At 39.1% G+C, this 13,385-nt stretch overlaps 1 protein-coding gene across 1 annotated transcript in view; it reads right to left on the reverse strand.

The window, feature by feature from the left end:
- Positions 1–9,665: 9,665 nt before the first annotated feature.
- gabbr1b (gamma-aminobutyric acid (GABA) B receptor, 1b) overlaps positions 9,666–13,385 on the reverse strand; it is an 80,407-nt gene continuing 76,687 nt past the window's right edge. The window contains exons 17-18 of the mRNA XM_041955275.1: positions 10,543–10,686; positions 9,666–9,953 (exon numbers count right to left, since the gene is read on the reverse strand). Coding sequence (XP_041811209.1) covers positions 9,666–9,953; positions 10,543–10,686 — 432 coding nt within the window. The remainder of the gene's footprint in view (positions 9,954–10,542; positions 10,687–13,385) is intronic.

Here is a 13,385-nt window from a genome sequence, read left to right on the forward strand (position 1 = left end):
AAATGTACACAGCAAACTATACAATACAAATGCACAGGTGTTTAGTTTGCCTGGGGAAGTGTGGACATCAATAACAACACACCATTCAAAGGTATGTGTTCGGCTACAAGTATCAATATACAGACCAGACATAGCAAATATGAGCAGCAAACAGCAGGAACAGGGACTGCACTAATTGGAAAGCCGAGATTACATTTTATTCATTAGTATCTTACATCCCATTATGATTTTGTACGTATGAATGAGTGAGTGAGAGAGGGCCTACTGTGAATTAAAAATGTAAATAAATGACATGCCATAACTTCCACTGGCACACCAGTCTTCATCTTTGTAGATCAAAAGAATCTAGAAAAGGTCGCTGACCCCTGCTCCAGCTTCACAGGAGTAAATTGGCAGTAACGTTTCTGATACAGAAATCAAAAACAAATTTCACATTAGGCTGTTTTTTTTTTCTATGCACAATGACTTGAAATTGTTTAAATAAAAGACATCATAAAAGAAATACTCAGACATTGCAGTGGACACATTTTTTATTCTCAGCTGATGAACCAAGTGTTAGTCCTCAGGCTGCTTCAGTTGGGGGTAAATATTAACTTGTCTTGATGGATCTTGGTGCACCAGCTCAAAGTTTTAGCTCCACCTTTTCAGTCTGGTTAAAGTTGGCTTTGAACACACCACTGTACCTCACCATCATGAAACTAGAAGACTCAGTCTTGTTTCTAAAGTGCAATGACTTGCACTTTATTGCAATAGGACTGGATAATATGGTTAAAAGCTGTATAATATTCTTCTTCAGAATATTCTTCTGATATCTATATATTGTGACATGGCAAATGTATGTCAAATCACAAAATAATCAAAACGTTGTTCAATTAACAACAAAACTCTCAAATGTATAAAGTTCCTCAGTCTACTTCTACTTTCAGATCAGGGTCAACTTGTGTGATTGATTAGTATGAAAACTGTACTGCCTCTGCAGAGTGCACCTTCCCAACCACAGCCTGAGGAAGCCCACTGTGGTTGAAACTGAACTCTTCTCTCACTTTCTTAGTTAAGTTGCTCCATATATCGTAGGGGTTTTTGAATTGCCCCTGATGGAATAGACATGTCACTGGAAACAAAAATGAAAACCTGATGGTAGCACTAGTTGCACCACTACATGTAGTGATGGTATTGGTTGAATGATATTTCCCAACAGCGATCAGGTAATTTAACTCTTTTCAAAATCATAACGCTTCCGGTAGCTTTTTTTGTACTAACTGCCAAGGCAGTAAAACCAAGCCCTAACAATAGAAGTTTCTCGATGTGAAATAACATTAATAGGCCCTATGTTACTATTATTACCTTAGAAGTACCTTATTATGCTAACTTACAGGTTCATACATTTATTTTGAGTGTCTTTGAGAATGGAGCATTGAGAAACACACTAAAACATATCTAAGTCATATGACCTTTGATGAGGAAATGCCTCTAGCAAATGAAAGAACACGCTTCAACATGATTATTGGCATACCTCACAGGGCTCATGGCTCACCATGGCTCTTCATTCCTTCTCTCTTTCTTTGGTTTTGATGCTGACGCTGCTTTACGATGCTTGTCAGGGCCAATAATGTCATGGGAATATGGCATGAAAATGAAACATTTACAAATCTCCTCTGATTATTAATTCTAAATTAGTAGGCTATATGCTAGCCCTTAGTCATAAAACAACATAGGCAAACATTTTGTGGTCAACAGAAACTTTTGGAAAAACTTTTGATAATGAACTTAATCATCAGAGAATAATGTATCATAGCTGTGATGGCGTGGCTGGCAGACCGGGTCCGGCCTCCTCCTCTCCTGAGCACACCTGTGACCAATCATTCAAACAAGACTCACCTGCTCCCACAGTGAGTGGCAGCAGGTGAGTTAACACTGGCCACACTGGCCACTGGCCCCCCTGAGTGTTTTCTGCCTGTTTTTCCTGTCTGCTGGCCTGCTTTCTGGACTCCTGCTTTTTGTTTCCAGATGCCTTTGCAGAACATAAGTTAATTGTTTACATGAAGATTTTGTTGAGTGCTTGTTGGACCAACATCACTTTAGTATTTTTTGGATGATATTTAACATTACATTATCTTAAGACAAAACTTTTCTCACTTTTGTAGGAGGCGATAGGGAAGTGTTGAACAGTCCTGCCATGAATTCTACTTTTCTAAAGTTTATAGTTTTGTCAAATGTGTAAATTCAGTGATCAGTTTATTCATTATTTGTCCTCCCTATTCACATACATGAGTGGTGCAGAACATTAGAAACACCTCTGAATATAATGCAGTTCAGTACAACACTAACACCAACTATGATTTTGATAATATGAATAATTGAATAAACACTTTTTAGACAGCATAAAAACCCTGAGTGTTGTAGGAAACATAACTTATGGCTGAACTAGTCTATTGGATTACATTAAATTGTACAGGTGTACCTAATGAAAGTGGCCACTGATTGTATATCCCTGCAGACTCAAGTCAGGATTCTCCTGTATGCTCCCCTGGGATGTGTGGTCACTCAAACCACTGAGCTAACCCTCACCTAAATTACAACAATCTCTGCAGTGATGGAGCCACAACATGCAGGATGGATTGTTTCTGGGTTGTTACTTTCCTTATGAGGGTGATTGCTTGTCACCAGACCCGTCTACATGGTACTGCCTGGTGGTGGTTGCACGTAGAGGGAGCTGCTGAAATGTTGCCAGGGTCTGACCACTGACTCCTGATGGTGAGGAACACACCCCATATCCACACCTTACAGGTGTAAGGTGAAATAAAGCAATGAGTAGGAGTTTAAAGAGCTGACTTGCAGCTTTAATATGAGGATAAGAGGACCAACTGTAGATGTGTACATGTGTCAATTTTGTAGTCTCAACCTCATGAAAAGGTTTGGATAACATTGGACTTTGATGTGATTTCATTCTCTGCAATGTATTAACTTTAACACTAGTGTGGATCACTCTATGCTTCTTTTGTGTGTGTGTGGTGTGTGTGTGTTTGTGTGTGGTGTGTGTGTGTCTGGAGATGTTTGGAGCAGTCATTATCCAGTGAAGGTTAAGTAAAAGTATCAAAGTATAGAACATACAGAATTAAACGTCCTCAAAAAGTTCAAAATTTTAGTGAAGTACAAGTATTACCATCATAATGTACTTGCCTTACAAAAAGTAAAATTTCTCATGCACAATGACCCCTTTCAGAATAATGTATATTACACTATAGAATTAGAATTACTGACGTATTAATACATACATAAGTTCAGTGGTGCAGTTGGTAAAGGTGGAGCAATTTTCTATATATCCACCCTGGGGATTATTTATCCATAGTCTTACATCATATTTTATCTTAATCTGAAACTGCAAACTTAAGTTATATATTTAGTGGGGTAAAAAGTACAATATTTACCTCTGAAACGTTGTGGAATAGAAGGAAAATGTAGCAGAAAGTGGAAATGCTCAAAATACAAGTACCTCGAAATTGTACTTGAGTATGGCACTTGATTAGTTGCTTTCCACCACTGTTGTAAATGTACTAAGTTATAAGTTATGGCAACAATCCCACTTCCCTCTAAAATCAACACAGAAAAACTGAGGGAGCTGTCTCCCCGCCACTCGCCAGAAAAAGCTATATTGAATACAATCAGCGACACATAGTAATCAATGCACATTATGTGTTAGTATTGACCACACAAATGCTGCAAATTTAGTTGCTGCTGCTGTGTTTCCCATTTGAAACCATTCAAACAGGCTGACAGAGTGGATTTGTTTGGAACTATTGAGCTACATTGTGGTGAGGCTGAACTTGTGGCAGCGAGTGTCACAACTCTCTTTTTCTATGGTGCTGCATAGACTATAAAACATGGACGTAGTCTCCGTGACGTCACCCACAGGGGATCAGTTGGTCCTGATCAGTGGTGAACCGACTGATCACGCTCCTGACATTGCTCAAAAGTTATCTTCACTGAGCACTGACGAGAGAGTTTGAGAAAAACATTTAGTTTTATTTTGCTTCTTGCATGTCTCTGTCTCTGATATCAGATGTTACACCAGAAATATATTTTGAATACTGTACCACATGAAATACAGCTTGTATATGCAAAGTTCATTATTTACATCATCATTATTTACAGTTGGAGTGCATATTCTCATGTGTATCAACACACTTACATCTTCACTGCTTTACAGACTCAACAGTTAAAATACATCAGTCAACTTCCAGTAGATATTTACACGTGGCAACTTTGGAAGAATGTAGCAGGAGCACTGCACAATGTTCTCATGGTTTCTACATCTGCCTCACACTGTAGTCAGTTCAGAAGTGCTTACAACAACTTAAATTACAAACACTAATGAAACAAGTTGTGCTACCACACAGACAGCATACATAGAAGGCAAGGCTGACTCAACACTTCAGGTGTGGAGATAACACAATACATCTGTTATGAAAGTTTAAGATAGTGAAAAAGGTGCTTATGAGCATGTATTGCATACAAAGAAACAAACATTAAATTAAAATTAAAAGCTGGACCCTAAATGAAAATAGCATGAAAATTAATTCTTAACCTTGGAAACAGAAGTGTGGCCAAAATCATAACACCAGGCCTCCATGACAGCTAAATCCTTAGGAAGACGATAACATGCGGTTAAAAGTGCCTGGAAACCTATGTAGTGGAACTTTCAGGTGTGTTTGTTTATTATTTTTCAAATGTCAAACAGAAATTTGTGAACTTGGCATTAGATTATCACGTACAGAGGAACTGTGACAATCCCATCGGATAGGACATTGACTTTGTAAGGCAGAAAGGTGACATCATGGAAAGAAAATCTCTCTCTCTCTCTCTCTCTCTCTGTCTCTCTCTCTCTCTCTCTCTCTATATATATATATATATATATATATATATATATATATGAACAGAAGAAGACAGAATTGAAAACAGAGGAACAATGACAGCATCACTTTGTTCAAATTCCCACAACTGAACTGGGTTAACAATTAACCCTTTAACCCTGCTGGCTGCATGGGTTGGAGGTTGTTAAAGATAGTTAAAGGATGGGTCAATAAAGCCCACAACTTAATTCTGTTGTTGTGTCTTGTTTCTGGCAGACAGTCACTGACTTTTTTTAAACCATGACCATCATTGTAGTCAAACCCTAGCTAAGTCATCTAACCAAATCTTAACAAGAGGCGGCAGAGCAGAAAAGACTAATATGAATCTTTTTGTAGCTGTAATTTCTCAACTTTATAGAGAGATCATTACTGTATGTGAATACACAGAATGGCTATTGCAGAAAAAAAGTACATACATAGAGTAGAATGGGGTTTGATTTCATAGAAATCTTATGAAATATAACTTTAAATGCTGGTTTTCTAATTGCAATAAATGCGAAACCACTATGCAGTAAGTGAAATAGTGTTACTCCAGTTACTGCTGCTGATTTACATCCAACAGCCTTACAAGCACCAAGGCTTCAGTTCAGTGCTGAAATACTGTGAGAGTCACTTACTTTTGGCTCCTTCATGATGTTTTTTTAACTACCAAACAATCAGTGTGATCAGTGTTTGAGTCAGTAACGGTATCTGAGTTTAGTTTCTTTATGACTGAAAACACACTGTACACCACTGCCATATGAGCAGGGCTCATCGAACATCATAAACCCTCTCATTTCAATAAAGTCTGTCAGACCCATTATTTTCTCTATTTTTGTGATTCACAGCAACATAAAGCTCATAGACACACACCAAGACACCAAAAGCCCCATGCTGTTATCTCTGTTAGTCAATCACATGCTGTATTATCATTTTCTGCCATGAAAACCTTTCGACTGAAACCTTCTCAGGAACTCCCTGTTTGGCTACCAAATCCCCGCAAAAAGCTGTGGTATTTGGAAATGAGACCAAAGAAGCAGAACTGTGAGCATAGCAAGTAGTGAAATAGTACAGCGGTGGGTAAAAGGGAAAGTTTTGTTTTCAAGAATAACTCTGGAAATGTGTGAGCTATTATTGAAACAAGCTGAACTTGTCAAAGTAGGCAGCGTACTCAGATATAAAAAACAAAAATCAGAGACAAACTGCTTGTTGGTTTTGTGCAGTATGTGCAGTTCATTGTGTGATGCTGCTCATGTTTGAGTTTCTATTGAATTTTCCATCTAAATTCAAATTTTTATTTCAAAATGTGCACCAAGCAGGCCAGTATGATCTGTGGAGTATCATAAGGATCAATACATGGCCCCTTCTGTTTGGTCACATTTGATGTCCGACAACATTGATTTTATGCTGATGATCAAATATACATCTCTGTTTCACGGGCTAACTATAGTCTTCTTCCTCACTTTGTCAGTGCACTCCACAAATGAATGACTCTTTCTAAAATAAAATCTGAGGTGACTATTTGGTGCCTCCGATAGAAGTCAGAAAGGTGTTGATAAGGTTGAAAAGGTTTTGGAAGTTTAAGCTGAATCATGGTGCTTTGTTTTAACTCAGTACCTAAAAATACTGTCTCACGCACAAAACCGAAACAGAAGCAGGGAATTGAAATGCATTGTGCACCTTCTGTTCTGACCATATCTGCTTAAAAACATATACTGAGAATTCAATTATTCAATTATTATTCTTATTCAGTTACTGATTCAAATGTCAAAACCCTACTTCCAAATGAAGCTCAGTTAGGAAGACGGTTCTTCTGCATGCTTAGGCCTATATTTTATTTCTCTTTCCATTCTGCAGTTCAGTCCTCTCACACTTACTCATAACTTCCTGGCTGTCATTGTCTGTGGCTGTTAATTGAGATATCAGCTGCTGTAATCTGCTAGTCACATCTGATAGCACAACCACACACCTAAATTGTTAACCTATCATCTTGCTGCTATTAAAAGTAAAGAAGAAGTTTTTCCTCTGCATTTCGTTGTTCATGCTGCTGTTATGCATACATCTGTCACTGTGCAGGTTGTTTACAGTGAGCTTACATTTGGATTTGCTGCCATCTTATGATTTCCAACTCAAATGCAGAACTAATCGATGCTGACGCATTTGAACCAGCTTCTACCCCAATGGCTGCTCAGTGCTGTGCTCGGGTTGCCGCTCATCCAGAAGATTCAGATTCAGAGATTCTGGAGATGTCAAAAGCTCAAGGCTTTACGCTGGCTTTGGTTCTGGAGCTCTCGCAGCTTCAGGCCTTGGCTAACGATGTGGTTTGTTTAAACACCGGTCAAGACAAGCCCTGCGACCTCCAGCCCTGCAACAGCTCCTGGTCACAAACGCACAACGAAAACTCATCATTCAGCTCCTCAAGCCAAGCGTAAGAATGACTGTCAGCTCTGCTCATCCTGATCAACCAAATGCTGCCTTCCATCTGTCAGAAAATCACTCACCTCAACCCTACAGTCTGTGGCAAATTCTATTCAGGCTGCTGATGCTTGTCTCCAGCCTCCAGAGAACCTCTCAAAATCCTGCTACACAATGCTACCCCCCTGAACCCCTGCCATTCATTTCCACCTCAAGTGCCCTAGACATGTCACAGCAGTCTCTAGATTCTGCTGTCGCAGCTCCATTGTTAGCTAGGCTGTATGTTCCCTCTGGAGTCTCCTTGCTTAAGGGCCTTCATTTTGCAGGGAAAAGACATTAACCTGACAACAACAATGCAAACATTCAGCGACATGAACTTCGATACACATATTCATTCAGACATGAAAGTTCTGTTGAACAACGAAAAACCTTCATTATTGCATACAAACAAAGTCTGACTGCATAAGATTAGGTTTGACCAGTTCACAGCTAATCCATTGTATTTAATTTGTGACATTCATTGTCTACATGAAAATAAAACACCCAGCTGCAGTCTAACATTAAACAGGTGAAGGTGTGTACGAGTGTGGCAGCCACAGCAACTGATACAGCAAATACCTGACAGATGACAGAGGTGTCCTGAGCTCACAAATGAGACAGTGTGACAACTGCAATAAAATATTTAGCGAGAGGAGTTAAAAGCACAAAGCTTATTTTGGAATAGACACAACCAGCTACTTTGTCAGGAAACTGCCATCATTTGTCATTTCCTTTTGTCCTGCCTCTCATTGCGGTACATAGCACTACCTAAGCACATTAGGAGGCAATATCGTAAGGTACAGATATGGTGAATGTTTTTCCATAATATTTTGGTCTCCAACTGACCATTTGCTAAGCCCCACCCCTAACGTAGTACTGTTGCCACTCTATCCCTGCTGGGCAAATCAATTTCCAATGATAACGTGAATAGATTCTTATTAATATTTCAAACAATGGGTCTTTATTTCACACATAATTAAACAAAAGCAGCTCTCATCTGTAGTCAGCAACTGTCGATTTTGTCGGTTGAACTAGCAGATGTTGCTAGCAGATGTTATCAACTGGAATTTGCTAATTAAGACTAGTGACAGCTCAAGTTTTTTATTTTTTTCGTTTTAAAAAGAGAGCCATATCTAAATAAAATCTATAATACAATTAATAATAATAAAATACAAATAATAATAACAATTTACGTAATAATAATTATAGTTATTACTCTTGTATAATGACAAATAAATAAACCTTGTACCTTGTAGCTTGTAAAGCTACATAAACACACTAAATTTAATTTCTTGCACGTTATCTCTCATATTTCTAGTTTTGGAAGGGGGTTTCCACCACCCTCCAAACTAACTTTTTGTTAATTACCATAATCCCAGATCTGTGCTAGGGGCACTCCCCCTTAGTTTACCACAGTCAATCAAATTTTTACTGTAATTTACTGTAATTGTTCCTGTGTACTTAATAGCAAAATATATTTCTTCCAAAGCTGGGAACTTTGGTGATGTAATTCTTAGATCGTCTGTGAACTGCTGAGCAGCTACGCGAGCTAACCTCGAGGAGCTGAGGGAGTTTTGTATAGTTTCTTAGCCCCTAGCACAGTTTGCGTCTGTCACTGACAGATGTGGTGTCATTGGAGCTTCAGTAAATAGTCGTGCCAAGGCAATTCCCATAGTGAAACACAGAACAACATTAGAGAACATGTATCGCTCTTAATAGAGTCTAACACACACAGGGTGTTTATCTGCAACAGTGTAATTAGCAAATAAATCATATGATGAAATCTCCCAGTGATAGTTGTCATTTCAACCAACAAAATCAATGTTTGTCAAAAATGAGAAGCTATTGTTGTCTTTCTTTTTCAGACATAACCATGAAAATGGACAATCAAACTGCCACCACTGTAAACTGCACCATGTCCAGTGTTACAGTGAAAAGCCTGACAGGTCAGCAGCTGTAGCTAAGGGGCCAGGGCTAAGCATCCAGTCTATTCTGAGCAATTTTCCTCAAACTCTAGATGGCACATGATAACATCACTGGCAGCTCACAGATGCAGCGTTGTATAACTATCCAGATGTCTGTACATCTTTCTTCCTCTGAGATAAAAGAAAAACAACTGGAAATCCTCCCTGAACATTTCTTCGATATCAACCTTCACACTGATTTTCCTGCAGCCTCTGCTGATTGGTGGAATGAGTTTTGGAGTCAGCTCCTCCAACAGACACTGATTTATTATTCAAACTTATGTTCTTATTTCATTTTCTTCATCTCTATGTAGCTATGAACGTCATGACTGTCACCCTTCTAATGGTCACCACCATCTCACTTGTACAGCAGCTGCAGCCGGCTGGTGTGGCAGTTATTTCGGCTGATCTTGCTGTCTTGCTGGTAGAGGCTGGACGAGTTGGCGAAGGAGGTAGAAATGGAGTGGGGGTCGGGGGTTGGGACAGGGTACCCCGGAGGAGGAGCCAAAGATCTGGGGTCACTTTGTGGAATAGCGAGTGGGGGAGAGCTGTGGTTCTGATTGGTGATAGTGGACGCTCTTCTTCTTGATCGCAAGGCCTGTCGCTCAGAAAGCTGGTTTCTCAGCTCTGACACGCGCTCTTCTTTCTGAGGGAACAGAGAGTAACAACAACTCAACAATCTTGTCTAGGGACGAGTCTTGTAAAACCGTTTTATGCTAGGCTTATGTTTTAATTCATCTGATAGTGGACAGGAGTTGTCTGATAAGACTAGAAAAATGGGGATCGTCAAAGTCCCAGGCTTGTTTCAGACTGATGGCCTAACTAGGAATTAAGGGTCAGCTCACTCAAATTACATAAAACAAATTTAAAACCCTCTAACCACATCTCACAGTCTTCCTCAGTGGATGGAGTTTGCTCAGTTGTCATGGAGATGCCCCACTCTTAATCACGTGATGTGAGCATGGATAGATGTGATGACAACTCATCAAACTCACAGGGAGGACGGCTGTGGGACGAGGTTGAAACCTCTGGAAAAACTTAGTATGTCAACATTTGTTTTTGTTTGTAATACTTCTGAAAACTTATTTTAAACTCAAGACCTTTATCTTAATTATTTACACTGCCTTCTTGTCAGATATTTTAATTCCAACATGACTTGCTACCTACAGTAACTGCTACATATGAACTAAAAGAAAGAATAAAGGATCTGTGGAGAAGAGAAGGGGCCGGCCAACCTCCTGGATGATCTTTTGTAGCTCCTTGTTCTCTCTCTCCAGCTGTCTGGACTTCTCCTCATCGTTGTTATTGGTGGACGAGCCAGTCTTCATGGCCTCCTGGGCATCTGACTGCCACTCACCCCGCGTGATCAGACGCCGCATCTACAAATCATGCACATGTTTTCCTGAAGATACATATGAACAGTTTAATTTAACTGTTAACCAGATACTGATGGAGTTCATCAGGGACAGTTTTTAGACTGTACTCTTTAGAGCTTGAAAATTACTTTCATTTAGCCTCAATCCTGTGTTTCATTTTAAAAAGGAGCTCCTATTTAGTACTAGTGGAGTCTCTCCTAATATTGACAGTTAGCAGGCCAGGGATGAATATTTATGGGAATGTATTTTATATATACTAAATTTAGTTTAACATATTTTGTCCATGAAGTGAACACATGTATATCATATTATTAATCCTCGGTGTTTGTTATTTATCAGATTTTCCTTTTATTTAATTGTATATTTACAGAGTATGTGCTTGTAAAGTTTTTTGTGCATTTGTACTTTTTGACTGCTTTGGTGAAACCCTGTTGAAGCTTAGATCTTCATGTTGAAGTTGACGCTGAGCCCACAGTATGCTGTTTTTATCATATAATAATGTAGGTCTCTATGCTCATCCCACTCCTAGTGAAAAATATCTACTCCAGTAGGAATAGTTTTAGTTCCTGCGAAAATATTTTCCTAATTTATTTTTTTAAAATATATATTATATAATTTATAATGTATATTACTTAGGGCTGGCTCAGGCTTGCCTTGGACCAGCCCCTAGCTATGCTGCCATAGGATTAGGTTGCCAAGGGACTTCCAATGACACGCAAAGCTCCTCTGTTCTTCTCTCCCTCTCCATCTGTATGCATTCCTGTCCTATCAAGGCATGTTACTAACTTGGCTTCTTCCCCAGAGTCTTTTTGCTTTCTGGTTTCGCAGGTCCGTATGGAGAGCGGCTGAACCTGGACTACTGATTAGAGCTGCATCTCCTGCCGTAGCCCTCCATAGACATCCACTGCAACTTCTATTACTATTAACTATACTACCATTATTACTAGATCATTAGTGCCATACTATGTTCATATACTATCTGCTATCATTATGTTAATACATCACATACATATACCTGGAAATCTATTAAAGCTGTCAATACTGTGATTTCTGTCCAAAAGGAAGTTTTTCCTCGTTGTTTGTTGGGTCTCTGTAGATAAAGAGTTTGGTCTGTTCCTGCTGTATATGGAAAGTGTCCTGAGACAACTTCAGTTGTGATTTGGTGCTATGTAAATAAAACTGCATGGAATTTAATTGAATGTTACATTTTATATATTGTATATACAGAGCCACTGAAGTACATTTGTGCTGAACATGTGATTCCTGATATGTGTGTATTCTGAATATTCTGACAGTGTGCAGTTTGGAGTGCTGCATTACTACCTGTGCATTGCATTGCTACATTCAAGACTAAAAAACCTCGGGGTGAGACACACAGATAGTGAAACAAACTTCAGTAACAGTCTGCAGGACAGGTTTCCACTAATCAGTCACTACAACATCATAATACCATGTGAGAAGAGACATGTACCTTCACAAGAGACATGTACCTTCAAATAATGAGAAATTTGAACAAACTATTTAACCCTGGTATCTCATTATCCATCAACAGAATAACAACTGCTCAGGGGCCCCAGACCTCAAGGGGTCCCAAAAGCCCCAGACTCACTGTGTGTCAATTGCTTTTTGGTCATTTAATTAACTGCACATTTGTTAAGGATGTCACACCGCGGTGAGGTTTGTCTCGTCATTTCCTGTTTTATTTTGTAAACCTAACTCTCCTCTCGTTTCAGAGCACTTGCCCTTCCTCATGTGTCACCGGTGCGTCAGCCTGATTACCTATTGTCTCCACCTGTTGCCTATTACCCTCCATGTGTTTAAATAGTCTGCGTCTCCCTTGTCTCGTGCCAGTGTGTTTTTTGTCTGAAAGGTCGTTTCACTCGTGCCCACCATAGATCCACAGCCACAGCTCAAGTCGCCTAGTAAGCCTTTGATCCTCTTCGTGAGCATTTTCTGTTTGTTAAAGTTTCATAGTCTAGTTCTGGGTTTTGTGTTCCTTTGTTATTTCACTGTTGAACCATAGTCCTCTTTAAGAGTGTTTTTGTTGTTCAGGTTTAGTAGTCTTTGTTTTCTTTCTAGATATATCATAGTCCTCCTTGTGAGAGTTTTTTGTTATTAAAGATTCTTAATCTAGTTCTGTAAATACCTCGTAGCCAATTCTCCATCCTCCCTGTGAGCGTTTTTTGTTCTAATCCTTTTCTGAGATAATTGTGATAGTCTTCCGTCATTTAAGAGCAGAGTGTATTTTTGATTTCTGTATAAGTGAATCTCTTGCGTTGGATAATTTTGATAGCCTTGTTACATTTCCTCCTTCTGGAGCAATTTTTGTCATCTAAGTTTTATAGCCTCGATTCCTCTTCTCAGAGCGTTTTGTGTTTTTCTAAGTTTTATGTTCCCTTTGTGTTTGACTGCAGTCTGGTCCAGAAAGTATTGATCAGGAATAATTTCATAGCCATTGCTTTCACGCTTGCCGAAGCGTTCATTGGTTTATTGTGTGAAATAAAGTCTGTTACTGTTTAACTCTGCACCTGAGTCCTCATTCTAGTCCCGGCCTGACAAAGGAATATGAACATATCTAGTACCTTATAACTAACCAACTAAAGTGGATCCTGCAGTGTTATCTGATTTTGTGACACTGTCTTATAGGGTAGCCTTTATGTTCCTAGATAAAGTGGTGTTTAAACAAATTATCACAGTTGGGG

This window comes from Chelmon rostratus, chromosome 16, assembly GCF_017976325.1.
Source record: "Chelmon rostratus isolate fCheRos1 chromosome 16, fCheRos1.pri, whole genome shotgun sequence".
NCBI classification, from domain to species: Eukaryota; Metazoa; Chordata; class Actinopteri; order Chaetodontiformes; family Chaetodontidae; genus Chelmon; species Chelmon rostratus.